The sequence below is a fragment of the Gavia stellata genome, chromosome 33 (genome assembly GCF_030936135.1).
Source record: "Gavia stellata isolate bGavSte3 chromosome 33, bGavSte3.hap2, whole genome shotgun sequence".
Lineage (NCBI taxonomy): Eukaryota > Metazoa > Chordata > Aves > Gaviiformes > Gaviidae > Gavia > Gavia stellata.
This window is the reverse complement of record NC_082626.1, coordinates 2,487,344-2,504,985: the sequence shown is the minus strand read 5'-3', so window position 1 is coordinate 2,504,985 and position 17,642 is coordinate 2,487,344. Positions and strand designations below refer to the sequence as shown.

The window sequence follows — 17,642 nt, the reverse complement described above, 5'->3', positions numbered from 1 at the left end:
GCTGAAAGCGTGGAGGGGAGGGATGGGACATCACCACCGCCTGCAGCCGCGTCGCTGCTGCAAACCACCGCTCTCCGGATGGGGACGGAGGGTGTCCGAAGGGCCTCCGAGTCCCGCAGGGCTGGGCTGCCTGGAAAGGCGGCCGGAGGGGGTCGGAGCCCCCCCAGTGATGGACGCCGGTGCCCGGGGGCTGGTGCTGGAGCACTGACAGCTTCCGAGCGCCAAGAAAACGTCAGGGTCGTGCGTGGCACGCACGAAAGTGGGACAAAGCCACGTCTCCTCCTGGGGAAGGCACGTTCCCGCAATGGCCCGGCTGGCTCCGGTTTCGTCTCCGTCACCGGCGCGGTGTACAGTTCCATGGCAACTTGGTTCAGCAGCGCCGGTGTGAACCGGGTGATGGATGGCACAACCAGCCCCTCGCTGTCCCGGCGAGCTCGTGGCAGGCGCTGTGGTCTTGTTTAACGGGGGGCCACGGTCATGGTTTGGAGCGGATCGACGTACGGGCACGGTGCGGTGAGGGTGAAGGGCACCCCGGGTCGGCCGGCACATCCCGGGGTCCCCCAGCAGCCCCGGCCCGGGTGGGCAGACCCCGGCGTGGCCCGTGGGTGCTGCAGGTCCCTGTGTCGGCTGAGCCTCTGGCCCGCGGGGGGGTGTGCCCCGTGGCTGTGCTGGTGCCTGGGTGCACCCATCCCCTGCACCCCAGGATGTCCCCCGCACCCCTGGGCTCACCTTGCACCCCAGTGCGTGCCCACCTCCTGCACCCATGGGCTCCCCCCGCACCCTGGTGTGTGCCACCCCCTGCACCCCGGTGCGTGCCCACGTCCTGCACCCATGGGCTCCCCCTGCACCCATGGGCTCCCCCCGCACCCCGATGTGTGCCCCCCCCACACCCATGGGCCCCCCCGCACCCCGATGTGTGCCCCCCCTGCACCCATGGGCTCCCTCCGCACCCTGGTGTGTGCCACCCCCCGCACCCATGGGCCCCCCCCACACCCCGATGTGTGCCCACCCCGCACCCATGTGCCCCCCCCTGCACCCCCATGTGTGCCACCCCCCGCACCCCGGTGCGTGCCCACCTCCTGCACCCATGGGCTCCCCCCTGCACCCCAGCGTGTGCCCCCCCCCACACCCATGGGCTCCCCCTGCACCCCGATGTGTGCCCCCCCGCACCCATCTGCCCCCCCCTGCACCCATGGGCCCCCCCCCGCACCCCGATGTGTGCCCCCCCGCACCCATGTGCCCCCCCCTGCACCCATGGGCCCCCCCCGCACCCCGATGTGTGCCCCCCCCGCATCCATGTGCCCCCCCCCGCACCCATGGGCTCCCCCTGCACCCTGATGTGTGCCCCACCCCGCACCCATGGGCTCCCCCCGCACCCATGGGCCCCCCCTGCACCCCATGTGTGCCCCCCCCCGCACCCATGGGCCCCCCCCGCACCCCGATGTGTGCCCCCCCCGCATCCATGTGCCCCCCCTCGCACCCATGGGCTCCCCCTGCACCCTGATGTGTGCCCCCCCCCGCACCCATGGGCCCCCCCCGCACCCCGATGTGTGCCCTCCCCGCACCCATGGGCTCCCCCCGCACCCAGGGGCACCCCCCGCACCCCATGTGTGCCCCCCCCTGCACCCATGGCCCCCCCCCGCACCCATGGGCCCCCCCCGCGCCCCCCCCGCGCCCCCCCCCCCGCGCGCACCCGCCGGCGGTACCGGACTACAGCTCCCGGCGGCCCTCGCGCGGCGTCACGTGGGGCGGCGGGAGATTCAAATCGCGGGTGGAGCCGCCGCGGCCGCAGCGATGGAGGGAACGGGGCCGGTGCGCTGTGAGTGCCCGGGGACGGGGGGGGCCACAGGCAGGTCTGGGGGTGCGGGGGGGTGTGGGGGTGCAGGGGGATGTGGGGGGGCAGGCAGGTCTGGGGGTGCGGGGGGATGTGGGGGGGCAGGGGGATGTGGGGGGGCAGGCAGGTCTGGGGGTGCGGGGGGCTGTGGGGGTACAGCAGGTCTGGGGGTGCAGGGGCAGGCAGTGGTGTGGGGTGAGGGGGGATGTGGGGGTCCAGGCAGGTCTGGGGGTGCAGTGGGATGTGGGGTGCAGGGTGTTGGGGTGCAGGTGGATGTGGGGGGGCAGGCAGGTCTGGGGGTGCAGGGGGATGTGGGGTGTAGGGGGCTGTGGGGGTACAGCAGGTCTGGGGGTGCAGGGGGGTGTGGGGGGACAGGCAGTGGTGTGGGGTGCAGGGTGTTGGGGTGCAGGGGGCTGTGGGGGTACAGCAGGTCTGGGGGTGCAGGGGCATGTGGGGGGGCAGGCAGTGGTGTAGGTTGCAGGGAGATGTGGGGTGCAGGGTGTTGGGGTGCAGGTGGATGTGAGGGGGTAAGCAGTGGTGTGGGGTGTAGGGGGCTGTGGGGGTACAGCAGGTCTGGGGGTACAGGGGGATGTGGGGGGCAGGCAGTGGTGTAGGTTGCAGGGGGATGTGGGGTGCAGGTGGATGTGGGGGGGCAGGCAGGTCTGGGGGTGCAGGGGCATGTGGGGGGGCAGGCAGTGGTGTGGGGTGTGGGGGGATGTGGGCTGCAGGGGTGTGTGGGGGGATGTGGGCTGCAGGTGGATGTGGGGGTACAGCAGGTCTGGGGGTGCAGGGGGGTGTCGGGCCCCAGGCTCCTGGGGACAAGCTGGAGGGGACACATTTTGAGGAACGCCTCTGCTGGGGGTCCTGTGGGTGCCCCCCAGCACCCATGGGTGCCACCAGCACTACCAGAGGACCCCAGACCTGCAGCCGTGCTCCCTCCCGGGTGCTGGCTCCGGGCGCCGACCACGACCGTTTCTTTGGGGAAAAAGGGAAAATCTTTAGGAAAAAGGGAAATTGGAAACTTTCCTCTGATTGCCAGAAGGGTTTGGCCGGTGTCACCGTCCCGTCCCAGCGCGGTGTCACCCACGCCGGTGCCGTGGGAGGCGCGGGCAGGCTGCTGTGCCCAAAACCTGCCTTTCCTTTGCGAAATCTTAATTTGGGTGGGGACGGGTGCTTAAAAAAAGTCCCGTCCCCATTGTCCCCCCCCAACCCGAATAGTGGGGTCTGACAGCGCGCCCCTCTCGCCGCCCAGGTGAGCGCCTCACCGCCGACGAGATGGACGAGCGGAGGAGGCAGAACGTCGCCTACCAGTACCTGTGTCACTTGGAGGAAGCCAAGCGGTGGGGCTGGACCTGGGGGGCCCCTCTGCCGCGAGCTCAAATTCGGGGGGGGCGCAGGGGAAGGAGCGCAAGGGTGGTGGGGAGGGGATAAGGCGCAGGGGGTCTGGGTGGGGGGAGGCGTAACGCGGCAAAATCCTGCCTGCGCCTGGTGCTTCTCAGCTCTTCAAGGGGGTTGGTTGTTTTTTGGGGGGGCGCTCAGCCGTGCCGTTGCACCCAAACTGAGAAACACCCGTCTGCTAAACCCTGCGGCAAAGGGATGGGGCCGACCCCTCCCTGCCGTGGGGGGGGGGATTTATGGGGATGGGGGTGTGTGTCTGCTTTGGGTGCTGCTTTTCCTGTCCGGAGGGGACTGGGGGGGGTACCCGGGGGTCCGTGACACGCCCCGTCTCTGCCCTCCCAGCTGGATGGAGGCCTGCCTGAGCGAGGAGCTGCCCCCCCCCACGGAGCTGGAGGAGAGCCTACGCAACGGGGTCGTCCTGGCCAAGCTGGGCCACTGCTTTGCCCCCGCCGTGGTCCCTCTGAAGAAGATCTACGACCGTGAGCAGACGCGGTACGAGGTAAGACGGCGGCACCGGGGGTGCGCGTTCCTTAGGGCGTACCCCAGAATTTGCAGGGACCTTTCCCTTGCTGGGCGAGTGCAAAGTGAGGGGGGGACATACCGATCGCAATCGTTAAGGGATAATTTAATAGAGCAGGGCTGCAAACGGGGTCCCTGAGCCGCCCCGGGGGGGTCGCAGGCTTTGCCTCTGCCTTCAACCTCATCCCCCGGCTGGGTGGGTTTGGGGGAGAGGGGGACCCCAGGGATGGGAGAAGGTGGGGTTCAGCCTGACCCCATCTTCCTCTCTTCCAGGCAGCCGGGCTTCACTTTCGGCATACGGATAACATCAACTACTGGCGCGACGCCATGAGCCACGTGGGGCTTCCCTCGGTAATGTGTCCCCCCCTCCGCTCTCCCCGGGCCAAGGGATGCACTGGCCTTTGCCTTTGTAGCAGTGCCGGAGCCGCGTGCCGCCGGCTCGGCTCATTGCGGGGAGCGCTGGCGGCGCAGGGGGGACTTTGTCTCTGTCCCCCCACCCTTGGACATTGTCCTCCCCGTGGACTATCTCGGTGGCATCTCCACCTGAGCCGTCTCTTGCTGTCGGCAGATCTTCCACCCGGAGACCACCGACATCTACGACAAGAAGAACATGCCCCGGGTGGTCTACTGCATCCACGCGCTCAGGTGGGTGTCCCTGGTCCGGCCCCGGGGCCAAAACTCTTGTCATGGTTCGTGCTTGGGAGCCCTTTGGTGGCATCGCCCCCAGGGCTGGGGTGACGGCTTCGGTTGTTGCGGAAGCGTCGGGAGGGAGAAGCGAGTGACTCCACGGTCATGGTGCGTGTCTGCTTTGTCTTTCAGCTTGTACCTCTTCAAGCTGGGGCTGGCCCCTCAGATCCAGGACTTGTATGGCAAAGTGGACTTCACGGGTACGGCCCCGCGCGGGGGAACCTGGGCTGGGGGCTGGCGAGGGGAGCGGTTTGCCGACAACGCTCTCGGAGCGCCGCGGTGGGAGGGATGTGGGAATTGAAGACCTCGGGCGAGCTTTTCCGGTGCTGTTTGTCTTGGCGGTGTTTACCCCAGCACGGGTGTTTTCTGCACCGCTCCGGTTTGGCAGGGGAGCGGGGGGCTCTGCTGGCTGTCCCCCGCTCCGGTGCTGGACCGCGGTGATGTGCTCTGCTCCAGAGGAGGAAATCAACAACATGAAGCGGGAGCTGGAGAAGTACGGCTTGCAGCTGCCCGCCTTCAGCAAGATCGGGGGCATTTTGGCCAACGAGCTCTCGGTGGACGAAGCAGCAGGTAAACGGGTGCCCGCAGTGGGGAGCGGTGTTGTGCCTCAGCCCCTTGCAGGATCTCGGCTCGGCCCCCCGAACATCAAATCTGGGGCCAGCAAACTGAGAGATGCTCTCCTTCAGAGCCGTGCGTGGCTGCGAAGGGCTGGCGCAGCCCGTTCCCAGCCGGCAGCTGGGCTTGCCGTAGAGACACCGAGACCTCCCGGGTGCTGAGGACTGCAGCTTGCTCTTTGGGATGGGGCGGGTTCCCACCATCGCGCGTGGCGCGGCTTGTCCCACGCAGGGGTATAGCGGTTGGTCCCTCGCAGCCCTCCGTGCCCCCGTTTCACCCGCCTCCTTCCCGCTTCGCCTCCAGTCCACGCCGCGGTGCTGGCGATCAACGAAGCGGTGGATCGGGGGGTGGCGGCGCAGACGATGGCGGCCCTCCGCAACCCCAGCGCCATGCTTCTCGACCTGCGCGAGGTGCTGGCGGGCGCCTACCAGGAGGTGCTCCACCGAGCGAAGCTGGAGAAGGGCAGCAATGCCAGGAACAGGGTGAGGAGGGCACAGGGGGGTCCTGGGGGGGGACTGGGAGAGGAGCAAGCCCCTTCGCTGATGTGCTGGTGGGTGCTTCCCGCTGGAGGGGTCCCTCTTGGTCAGAGACCGTCCCCATGCTCGGTGGGTGAAACACAGCCTGGGAGCCCTTGGGCTGATCGGAAGATGGGGGGGAACGTGGTGGGGAAATGATTCCTCTTTGGGGGTGGGTAGACCCAGGGTTTGGGGTTGGGACGCGAGCCCGGGCATCTGCAGGGGACCCCCGGCGCGTGCCGTTGGGGTGCGCTTGGGTGGAAAGCTCAGGGCGGGGAGTCCCTCTCCAGTACCTGCAGGTGATCCCCGAGGGAGAGGACATCTACGACCGGTGTCTGACGCAGGCTGAAATCCAAGGGAACATCAACAAAGTGAATGGTGAGCAAAGCTGTGGCTTCTCTCCTTAGCGGGGGGGGGTCTCCAGAGCTTATCGGTGGGACCGTGGGGACCCCAGGCCGCAGGGGAGAGCTGCCCGGGGTGGTGGGCATAGCAGAAAGGAGCTGTCTGCTCAGGCCAGCCTCAGACCCGGCGGGGAGCAGGGCTGGGCGTGCATTTCCAAGGAGAAATTAAAATTATTGGCATGCAGGCTTCAACTGTAGCTCTCTTTTGCTCCCCGGAGCTGCGGGGTAATTTACTCGCTCGCCTTCTCCGGGCGTAAACTGGTGTCTCTCCTAGTGCACGGAGTTCTGGAGGAGGTGGACGATGCCCTGGAGAGACAGGATGCGCCGGCGCTGTACCGTGCGCTGCAGGACCCTGTCCTGGCCCTGCGCTGCCTCCAGCGGGACAACCTCGACCGCTACTTGGAGCAGCTCAGCATGGACCGGGAGCAGAAGGCGCTGGTAGGGGCTGGCAGGAGCTTACGGGCGCGGGGTCCCTGTGCTGGGGTGGCACCCCAGGGCTGCAGTGGTCCCCAGGAGGTGTGGGGGGGTTCCCCCCTGGGCGGGAGGTCGCTCTGCAGATCAGCAGCTTTCTGCAAGGGGTCTGAGCGCGGCTGCTCCGTCAGCACGAGCCGGACGTGGTGGGAGAGCAGAAGCCCCTCTTTCCGCCCGCTGCAGGAGCTGGGCTACGTGGACCTGCTGGAGCAGGAGGAGGTGGAGGCAGGGATCCTCATGGCGAACGAGAAGGGCGAGGAGGAGCGAGCCAGTGAGTGGCCGACTCGGTGCTTGCAGCAGGTTTTGCTGCCCGATGCATCCCCTGGAGCCGGTGGCCCTGCCGGCTGCTCGGCCACGTGCTCCAGGGGCGATGGGGCACAGCCACCTCCTGCAGCCCACCCATGCCGGCTCGCCCTGGCCTCTCCCTCAGTGCTGCGGGCCGTCAGCCGGATCAACGCGGCCATCCGTCAAGGGATGCCGGCCGAAACGTTGGAAGCTCTGATGGACCCTGCGGCGCAGCTGCCCAACGTGTACCCGCTCGCCGCCCCCCTGTACCAGCGCCAGCTGGCCCTGCTGCAGCGCCAGCACCCACGGGTGAGCTCTTTTCCAGGGATGCGTTCCGGGTCCCATCGGCGATGGGGGGATCGGTGCCTCTGCTAGGATGGGGGGGTGCTTCCCGCACGCCTGGGGTGGCTGCTGGGGCTGGAGGATGGGCTTACGGGCGGTGAGCATCTCTGCCTGCCCTGTGCAGGGTGAGCTGGCGCAGGAGGAGCTGTTCGTGGCTGTGGAGATGCTTTCGGCCGTGGCCATGGTTAACCGAGCCTTGGATGCCGGGGACCCTGATGGGCTCTGGAGCAGCCTGGTCAGCCCTGCCCTGGGCCTCTCAGGCATTGAGGATGCAAATACGCAGCGGTAAGGAGATGGTCTCTGTGTTTGGGGTTGGTGGTGTGGAGCAATCCCTTGGGAGGGGATGGTCCGGGGGCCTGGGCTTTGTGTGGGCTTGTTTCACCAGCCTCCCTGCCCTGTGCCTTACCTTTTCCCCTTTGAAAAGCAAGGCAGCTGGCTCTGGCAGGTGCCATTCCTGCTTAAAATGCACCGAGGCATTGCCCCATGTCTCTCCCGCAGGTATTTTGAGGACTTACTGCAGCTGAAAGGCCAATCTAGGGAAGCGGGAGCTGAGTTCCTGAGCTGGAATGACATTCAGGATAGCGTGAACAACACCAATTCATCAGTGCAAGATGAAAACGACCGTAAGTCCTGCCTGCGTGGGGTTTGGTCGAGCAGGGGGTTCTGCAAACTTTCCAGGAGGGAGGTGGTGCTGAGAGCCCAGCCCTAACAAGACACTAGAGAAGCTCGCACTAGCCTGGGCTGCAACTCCACTGGGCACCCGGAGCATCGGAGCAGGGGGGGCTGAACTGCATGTCCCTTCCCTCCTGTGCAGGAGTCCTTGCTGTCCGGCTGATCAACGAGGCTCTGGTGCAGGCGGACCCTGAGAAGACGCTGGCGGCATTGCTGCTGCCGGCGGCCGCCCTGCCCGACATCGCCCTCCCGACCGCTCGGCGCTACCACGATGTCCTGGCCCGGGCGCGGAGGCTGAAAGCCCAGGTGGGGTGGCATCCCCCCTCAGCAGCGCGGCATCCCCCCTCGGCAGCGCGGCACCCTGCAAAGCAGAAGGTGCTCGAGGGGTGATGTAGCGCAAGACCAGCGTGGCTGAAGCTCTCGGAGGGGGGTACCGAGCTCGCTAGGCTCCATAACCCCCCCGTCTCCCCCTGTCTCGCAGGCCACGGAGGACGATGGAGCTGTGCTTTGGTGGGAAGAGATCCAGGAAGGGGTCTGCAGGGCCAACCAGGACACGGTGGCAGCCAGGCGGAGTGAGTGCTCTCCCCAGCACGGGTGCTGGGTGCGGGGCCCGCTGGGCGGGGGGCTGCTGTGGGGCCGAGGGGAGAAGGGGCTCACGTGAGCCCCCTTTGCTCCCGCAGTGGCTCTGGGCACCGCCGCCATCAACCAGGCCATCAAGGAGGGGAAGGCGGCGCAGACCCTGCGGGTGCTGTGCAACCCTGACGTGGCCCTGTGCGGCGTGGTGAGCGCCTGCGCCGTGGCGTACCAGGAGCAGCTTGCGTCTCTGATGGCCACCAAGAGACAAACAGGTAAAAGCTTGGGGGCTGCAAAAAATTCCTTCCCCCAGGAGCCTGGGGTGCTCCCGTGCCCGAGCCATTTGGGGGGGGGCAGCACCCCCCAACAGCACCTCTCTGCCTCGGTGTGCAGGGAGCGCAAAGCCGTGCTGGATCCAGCACAGGCTGACGGACGGTGCCGAGTACTACCTGAGCCTGCAGACCTTCGAGGGCAGCTGGCAGCGCCCACGCGACGGTGGCCTCAACACCACGCACCTGAGCCGGGAGGAGATCCAGGTACGGGGAGGATGGGGCTCGGTGGGTGCTGGGAGGAGATCCAGGTACGGGGAGGATGGGGCTCGGTGGGTGCTGGGAGGAGATCCAGGTACGGGGAGGATGGGGCTCGGTGGGTGCTGGGAGGAGATCCAGGTACGGGGAGGATGGGGCTCGGTGGGCGCTGGCGGCATCGCTGGGGCTGAGCTGGTGGATCGTGTCCCTGCAGTCGGTCGTCACCCGAGTGACCGCGGCGCACGACCGGGAGCGCCTGTGGGCATCCAACGTCGCCTTTGTGGTGAGGCTGCAGGCTCGGCTGCGGGGCTTCCTTGTCCGCCGGGAGTTCGCGGCACGACGGCACGTCCTGCGGGAGCAGTGGCCGGCTGCCATCAGGATCCAGGTGACGTAGCCAGAATCAGTCTCTTGTCTCTGCGGCGGGATGTAAAGCATGGGTGGCTACTCGCAGCATCCTCTGGCGGGTCCGGGGAGCACCGATGCTTGCTGCTCTGTACGTTTAATAGCCAGGACTCACCCAGGGCACTGCAGAGGATGGTACGGGGCTTCTTTTTCTCACAGCAGCTGCTTTGGGTGCTGGTTTCCTCTGTTTCCGCATGCTGCGTTATCCTCCCTTATCGCGTGCTCTCTGAAAAACCCACCGGACGTCGCAGCAACCTTGTGCAGATCTCAGTAGCTGGTTGTCTTTTCTCATGCCCAGGCTTGTTGGAGAGGGTACAAGCAGCGCAGGGCTTACCTGGAAAGGCTGCGCTACCTGCAAGCCAACGCAGATGCTGCGATAAAGGTTTGGAAGACTCTTCCTTCACCCTTTTGCTCCCACGTTGGGCATGGCTGCCTGCTTGCTCGGCAATGAGCGTGGCATTTTCCCCCCCGCCAAGTAAAGAGGCGGCTGGGGGGGGAATACGGCAGCTGGACCAGGGCACGGCTGGGCGGCATGCGAGGGGATGGGGGGAGCTCGGGCTGGGGGTGAATGTCTTGCAAAAATTCCCATGGTTTTCCCCCTTTCCACCCGCCCGCTTTGGCCAAGCGAGTCCTTCCAGTATCCAACTGCTTGAACATCTCTCCCAGATCCAGGCGGGCGTGAGGATGTGGCAGGCTCGGAGAAAGTACCGGGAGAGGCTGCGCTACTTCAGGCAGAATGTGAGTGGTGGGATGGGGAGTAAAACGGCTCCTGGGAGTGTGTCACGGTCTGTGGGGATGGAAGGGGACGATCCTGAGCGTGCGGTAGGACCTCTGCCCCCGCGTGCTTGCGGCGCAGCTGGAGGGAGAAATTGGTGCATCCTTGCACGGGGAGAGATGGGAAGGAAAAGGCGCCTGGTGGGTCTGGAAGCCAAACTATCGGGCTCTGTAAAGCGCAAGGAGAGGAAAAACCACTCCAGTTCCATCAAAACCCAACAAGGACTTCAAGATGCCCATCAGAGGGGAAGGAAATTTTGGGGGAAAGGGGTGTGTCAGCTGCGGGAAGCGAAGCTGCGCCTCTGGAGGTGCTGCAGCATGTGAAATGCAGCAAGCGGAGGGGAAACAACCGCTAAGGAGGGTGAAATCCTGAAATCCCTCCTGGGTCGTGGAGACCCTCATCCCGGTCATCGGCAGATTCCCAACGGTGGGAGCAGGCAGACGGCTGCCTGTCCAGCTCTCCTCCGCTCCCTGCGTGTTTTCAGGGATGCTGTGGGGAAACATCCCCCACCCCCTTGTTTGTCTTGGCAGATTAAAGCTGTAATTAAAATCCAGGCTTTTGTGCGAGCTAACAAGGCCCGTGGGGATTACAGGATGCTGGGTAAGTGCCTGCTCGTCTCTGCTCTGAAGTGGCTATAATTAATTGGGAAGAGGACTCTGCCTCCTCCCTCCTTGCCCCTGCACAGTGGGGAGGCAGTGGCAGGCTGGCCACCAGTGTCCCCATGGCAAGCATGAGGGTGGCAGAGGCTCGGTGGCCCCTCGACATCAGCTGGAGCAGCGCTGGGGCTGTTCTTGCTGCCCCTCTGCTCCCGAAGGTTTCCCGGGGAGGTGTTGCAGAGCGCCGCACTGTCTTGCCCTGTGTCCTGGTGTTGCAAGAGGATGCTTTTTTGGGGAGGAGGATGGGGTGTCTCGGCGAGACGCTGGGGGTCCGAGGGTCCACGGTGGGGGCGGCTGCTCAGTCTTCCCCGCAAGCATTCACGGAGACGCCGTGCCTTGCTGCAGTCCATGCCAGGAGTCCGCCGCTGAGCATCGTCCGGCGCTTCATCCACTTGCTGGAGCAGAGCCAGCATGACTTCTGGGAGGAGTCGGAGGTGCTGCGGCTGCAGGAGGAGGTGGTGAAGAGGATCCGCGCCAGTCGGCAGCTGGAGAGTGACCTGGACCTCATGGACATCAAGATCGGGCTGCTGGTCAAGAACAGGATCACGCTGCAGGTGGGGAGCGTGGTGGTGGGGGGAGAACCTCGGCCACCTCGTGGGGCTCTGCCGCAGTGCCCAAGTCTGTTCAGCCAGCGCAGAGCTGGTCCTTCCCTCCTCGGCATCACGGCTTGAGCTTCTCTCCGCTTTGCTTTTAAAGTGGTTGAAGAGGCTGGGGGGAGCATTGAGGTGCCTCTGACTCCCTTTTCCAGAAGCCAGGCTGAATGCCAGAGCTTGCTGGCAGTCACCAACGCTTCTCTCTCCTTGCCCACGCGGCTCCAGGAGGTGGTCTCCCACTGCAAGAAGCTGACCAAGAAGAACAAGGAGCAGCTCTCGGAGATGATGTCCATAGACAAGCAGAAGGGGCTCAAGTCGCTCAGCAAGGAGAAGCGGCAGAAGCTGGAGGCCTACCAGCATCTCTTCTACCTGCTGCAGGTGGGGCTGGTGGGGCGCTGCTGTGGCCACCACAGCTCGGGGAGCAGTGCGGTGACCCTGGCCCCCTGCCACCCCACAACGCTTGGGGTTAGCTTGGTGTTCCTCGTCCTTGCAGACCCAGCCTGTGTACTTGGCCAGGCTGATCTTCCAGATGCCCCAGAACAAGTCCACCAAGTTCATGGAGTCGGTGATCTTTACACTTTACAATTATGCGTCCAACCCACGGGAGGCTTACCTGCTGCTCCAGCTCTTCAAAGCAGCGCTGCAGGAGGAGATCAGGTCAGTGGTCTTGGGTGCCCCGATCTGGGGACAGGTCTGGGAAAAGGCAGGACCAGGGGCATCAGCTTGGATGCAGTTATCTCCTCTGGCTGCTGCCTCCTGCATTGGAGAACAAACACACCGGTCCATCCCCTTCATCCCATCCATGCCGTCTCTCTCCCCAGGTCCAAGGTGGACCACATCCATGACATCCTGACGGGGAACGCCACGGTGATCCGGCTGGTGGTCAGCTTCTACCGCAACGGGCGCGGGCAGAACGCCCTGCGGCAGATCCTGGGTGGCCCGGTGCGGGAGGTCCTGCAGGACAAGACCCTCAGCATCCGCACCAACCCCGTGGACATCTACAAGGCATGGATCAACCAGACCGAGTCGCAGAGCGGGCAGAAAAGGTCAGGCCCTGGGCAAGGAGGCTTAGTCCGACCACAGGGTGCCGGGCACTGGGATGGTGATGGGGACCTTGTCTTCCATCCACAGCAAGCTCCCGTACGAGGTCAGCCCTGAGCAGGCTCTCAGCCACCCCGAGGTCCAAAGGCGGTTGGATATTTCTATCCGCAACCTTCTCGCGATGACGGACAAGTTCGTCTCTGCCATCACCTCTTCTGTAGACAAGATCCCGTATGTATCTCGATGGTTTGTATGCGCATCCCTGCAGCGCTGTCAGCTTGAAGATAGCTTCAGCAAGGCCTTAGAAAGGGAGGTTGGGTGACGGGGGGGCTTCCCAGCCCCTTAACTGCCGCAGGACTGAGTCACTGCACTGTCAACAAGGGGAAATCCAAATATTAGCGGGTGCTGCTGCTTCTGCTCCTCCAGCAGTGCCCCGGTGGGCTGGCTCTTCTTGCCGCTCCGTTTCCGAGTGCTTTACTACTGGCGTTGAGGTGTCTGCGAGGAAGAAGCTGAGCTTTGCGGTAGTCTCGGAGGATGAAGGCTTCCTCCAGGGATGTCTGGGCTGGCAGCAGGGGAGGGGAGGGAGCTCAGGGATGCTGCAGCCCCCAGCCTCTCCTATGGGTTCCTCCATCGTGCCAAGGCTGGGGGCTTCTTGGTGACGGGTAGTAGGGATGGGGCAGGGTGGCTGAGCCTGGTGCCGCCCTGCATGCTGACGGATCTCTCCCTGCCCTCTCTTCAGCTACGGAATGCGCTACGTGGCCAAAATCCTGAGGACATCCTTGGCTGAGAAATTCCCCAACGCCTCGGAGGAGGAGATCGACAAGGTACCCTGAGGTTGGGGGGTCTGCGTTGGCTTGGTGGGGTTCAACCGTGTGTGCGTGTGAAGGGTCAGTATCCCCCCATAGAAGCTCAAGTCCTCTTGACTTAAAAACACCTTGAAGTCAACATTTTCCTTGAGCCATTAAGGAAATGCCAACGGTGGGCTCTTCTCTGCGCTGCTGTCCCCTCTGGGAGGGTCCCACCGAGCAGGAAACAGCCTTCCCTGCGGAGCTATCGCCTCCTTGGGCACCAGCCCACGTGCTCCCCAACACCCAGCCTGTCTTGTGCCCTAGATTGTGGGGAACCTGCTCTACTACCGCTTCATGAACCCGGCGGTGGTGGCCCCTGACGGCTTCGACATCGTGGACATCTCAGCCGGGGTGACCCTGCATCCCGACCACCGCCGCAGCTTGGGCTCCATCGCCAAAGTGCTGCAGCACGCAGCTGCCCGCAAGGCCTTCGATGGGGAGAATGCGCATCTTTGTGGGGTGAACCAGTACTTGGAGGACACCCACAACAAGTTCAGGTGGGCACCAGGATGGCATCGGGGTGAGAGGGTGGCTGCGAGCCGGTGGCAGGGTTTTCGGGGCTGACCGAAGAGGTCCTTCTCTGCAGGAGGTTCATCTCTGCTGCCTGCTGCGTTCCCGAGCCAGAAGAGAGGTTTAACGTGGACGAGTACTCGGAGATGGTGGCGGTGGCCAAACCGGTCATCTACATCACAGTGGGGGAGCTCATCAACACGCACAAGGTAAGGCATAAAAGGCATCCGCAAACAAGCGGGCTCCGTTTCTTCTGCTCCCACCTCCTGGGCTTTCTGCTGCGTTTCATCACGCTCCTCTGTATCCCACCACCAGATCCTGCAGGTTGTCTGCTGCTTGTCCTTCCCTGAACCTCATAACTTTGCAGTCCCCTCTCGGGTACAAAGGGCGTTGCATCGTTCCCGACTGGCCTTCGCTCCCTGTTTCTTCTGCCACTGACTTTCCTCCCTTGCCCCATCCAGCTCCTGCTCGAGCACCAGGACTCCATCGCGCCGCACCACGGAGACCCCTTGCATGAGCTTCTGGAAGATCTTGATGAGCTTCCTACGGTCCAGTCCCTTGTTGGTAGGTAGAGCTCTGGGGCCCACCGCCCACCCTGGCAGGAGGAGGATGGAGATCGGGATGCTTTTCTTGCATGAAGCTCTAGCTGGATTGCTTTGGGCATGGGGAAACCAGCCCTCCTGAGCCCCACGTGGCTACTAGGGCTCTCTCTGCCCTCACAGGGGAGACTGTTCCCAGCCCGGCGGACAGCAGTGCCGAGCAGGCGCTCTCCCAGCTCAGCAAAATGGAGATCTCCCTCACCCTCACCAACAAGCTGGTGCCGGCAGCCAGCGGCGAGGAGAGCGACGCGAGGAGCTTGCTGCTGAGGTGAGGATGGGCTCTGCGGGCTTCTGGCTAGCTGGGCTTCAGGGGAGCTTGCCGGGATGCCAGCTGGGATGCTCGAGGGGGGCCAAGAAAGCCTTGGGAGGCAACTAAATAATGTGCGGCTCTGGTGGAGGAAGGTGATGGTCCAGAGCGGATGCCTGACCTCTCCCTCTGGTCTCTAGCACCAAGCAGATGCTGGTGGATGTGATCCAGTCCCAGCCAGGAGATTCCCTCCCGGAGATCCTGTGGACAGCGGCCTCAGAGCACGAGGTGGGATGTGCGAAGCTGCTGTTGGGGATGAGCTAAAAAACTTCTTGGGGAAACGGCAAACAAGCCCTCAGTGAAAAGCTGCCCTGCTCCTCTCGAAGGCTTGACCACTGCTTTTATGCTCCAGCAGCGGCTGGGCTCTGTATTTCAGAGAAAGCACTTGTTTTGAGCCTGGGGAGACTCATCTCAAAGTGTGTGTGTGTGAGGGGGGGTTTGATTGCTCTATCTCGCATCCCATTCCAGCCGTGCACCAGGCTCACCCCCTTCTCGCCCCTAGGAAGCCTCCCACGACCATCTCATGCACAGGCGAGCGCTGCGGGACGCCCAGACCCCTGCCAAGCTGAAACGCAACCGCTCCCTGGCTGCTAACAGCCAGCTGTCCATGGAGGAGAAGAAGCGCAAGATCATTCGCAACCTGCGGCGCTTGGAGAGCCTGGGGCTCGTGGACTCTGCCCATCAGTACCAGGAGCTCATCAACGAGTTGGCCAAGGTGTGCTGGGGGAGACGGAGTCGGGAGGTCACCTCTCTAAACCCACCTGAGATCCCGCTCCGGTGCTTCGATAAAGCTCAGAACGAGTTATATCGGCTTTCTTGTACGGCTTCGTTTCCTCCAGGACATCCGCAATCAGAGGCGTTACCGGCAGCACCGCAAAGGAGAGCTCCTGAAGCTGAGACAGACCCTGCAGGGCCTCAACGCCAAGACCTTGTTTTATGAGGAGCAAATCGATTATTACAACCAGTACATCAAGACCTGCCTCGACAACCTGGCAGCCAGCAACAAGTACGTTTCCTTACAAAAAAAAAAAGTAATTTAAAAAAACACCTATATACATATTTTTTTTCATTGCTATCTGGATGTTGGGAGTCCCGGAGATGTTGGGGATCCCAGGGGTCACCTGTGGCTGGAGACCAGCTCCGAGCACGTGTTCCCTTCTCTTCAAGGGTCAATGGGAAGAACAAGAAGCTGCAGTCGCTGCGCTACACGGCGGCCCGGCTCTTCGAGAAGGGGGTGCTGCTGGAGATCGAGGACTTGCCGCCTAGCCAGTACGTAGCCCCTGGTCCGTGGGATGAGCTATTGCAGCGCAAAGCTGGGGCAGGTAGAGGAAAATAGCCCGGGAGGAGGGTGCGCGTGGGCCCACCATCGTCCCCCCGAGGATGGGGTGAGTTGTTTTGGGTATTATCAGGAGAACATGGGAGAGTTGGGATTTGGAGGGGGGTTTTTGGGCTGTGGGTCTGTCCTCATGTGTGCCGAGGGGGTTGCGCTGGGCGGGTGTCCTGCTCTTTGGTTGCGTTAAAGCCGTGAAGCCCCTTTTGGTAGCGAGCGGCTCCTTCCCTTCAGGTTCAGGAATGTGATTTTCGACATCATCCCCTGCGAGGAATCGGGCAAGTTCCAGGTGAAAGCCAAATTCATGGGGATCGACATGGAACGGTTCCAGCTGCACTACCAGGTGGGGAGCCCACCCTGGGGCTGCCGCTGCCCCAGCGAGGCCAGGGCAGCCTGGGGGTGCAGGGGGTGGATGGTGTCCCCACACCTGGCTGGTTTTGGGGGGGCTTGGCGCCCATGGGGGGGCCCTGCCCCGAGCTGGGAACAGCTTTACCGTGCATCTCCCCGCTGCGTGTCCCGATGCGAACCCAGTTCGGTGCTGCGGCTGGGTACCAGGGTGGGGCAGCCCCCTCCCCTGGCTGGACGCGTGGGGCTGGCGGTGGTGACCGTCACCTCTCCCGCAGGACCTGCTGCAGCTGCAATACGAGGGCGTAGCCGTCATGAAGATGTTCGATAAGGCCAAGGTCAATGTCAACCTGCTCATTTTCCTCCTCAACAAGAAGTTCTTCAAGAAGTAACAGGGGCGGGTGGATGGGGAGGGCTACGGGGGGGCGCGATGCAAACCTACCAAAGAGAAACCTCGGGGTCGGTGGTCCTGGGGCAGCATGTCCCTGTGGGGGGGGGGTGTGGGGGGAAAGCTGCTGCTTGCAATGAAGCTTTCCTGCCCGGATGCAGCGTGCTTGAGCATCCGCAGCCAAACAGCGCTCAGAGCTCAGCCCCAGCCCTGGGCGGCACCCCGAAATCGGAGTTGGCTGGAGGCCGGCTGCGAGCCCCCCGCTCCTGCGGCTTGCGCGGGCGTGAGCCGGTACCCGACCCTCGCCGCAGGAAGGATGCGGCTGCCCCAGCTTTTGCAGCACGCATAGCTTTTAAAACCTAGTTTTTGTGGGTATTTTGGCTGTTCAGTTCCTGTGTTGCTAACAGCCGGCTGCTCAAGGACACTATAGATTTCTGGACACTACACATGTTTTTAGTGATTAAATAAAGTATTTTAATATATTTTTTTTCTTCCTCCCACTAAAGATGGGGAAATGTCGAGTTAGACTTTATATGGGGGTAGGGAGAGAGGGAGATTATAGAGGCAATAACTACTCGTGAAGACGCCCGTGGGCTGTTCTCTAGTCAATCAAGGTGCACTAGGAGAATTTTGGTTTTTAAAAATGAATTTCGCTGCCTGCTCGCCAGCCAGGCTGGGGACAGAAATAGAGAAGGGTGGCCCAGGGCCACTGCTGTCCCAGGGATGCCTCGGGGGACCGGAGCAGGGACCACGTCGATGCCTGGCAGCTGGTGCGAGCAACCCCAAGCCCCTGTCTCAGCCAGGGTGGTGGCTGCTCTGTCCCCTGTTGATTTGTTCTGCGGCTTAATTAGTTTTAAAGCGTGGCATAATGACTGAGTTTGGCCGTGGCTGCTTTTAAAGCACTTTCTCTTCCAGGTAAGCTCCTTCCCCAGCCCCTTGCATGTCATGGGAAAGGAGCTGGTAATGGTCCCAAGCCTCTTCCCAGCCCTCTCTCCTTCAGGCACAGGAG

The 17,642-nt window shown here is 63.5% G+C and overlaps 1 protein-coding gene across 1 annotated transcript; it reads left to right on the top strand.

The window, feature by feature from the left end:
• The first annotated feature begins 3,094 nt into the window (after positions 1–3,094).
• IQGAP3 (IQ motif containing GTPase activating protein 3) lies at positions 3,095–16,637 on the top strand. Its single transcript, XM_059832263.1, has 37 exons — positions 3,095–3,174; positions 3,575–3,731; positions 4,025–4,102; positions 4,320–4,396; positions 4,571–4,638; positions 4,895–5,008; positions 5,357–5,535; positions 5,868–5,946; positions 6,244–6,407; positions 6,624–6,711; positions 6,871–7,034; positions 7,192–7,352; positions 7,566–7,690; positions 7,882–8,045; positions 8,221–8,311; positions 8,420–8,587; positions 8,706–8,848; positions 9,054–9,224; positions 9,540–9,623; positions 9,908–9,986; positions 10,554–10,616; positions 11,018–11,226; positions 11,491–11,643; positions 11,759–11,922; positions 12,087–12,311; positions 12,397–12,537; positions 13,046–13,130; positions 13,419–13,651; positions 13,741–13,873; positions 14,126–14,232; positions 14,415–14,531; positions 14,711–14,798; positions 15,073–15,285; positions 15,410–15,576; positions 15,738–15,839; positions 16,135–16,243; positions 16,524–16,637. Exons 1-37 carry the CDS (start codon positions 3,110–3,112, stop codon positions 16,635–16,637), a joined length of 4,842 nt encoding a protein of 1,613 aa, XP_059688246.1. The 5' UTR covers positions 3,095–3,109.
• The last annotated feature ends 1,005 nt before the right edge of the window (positions 16,638–17,642 follow it).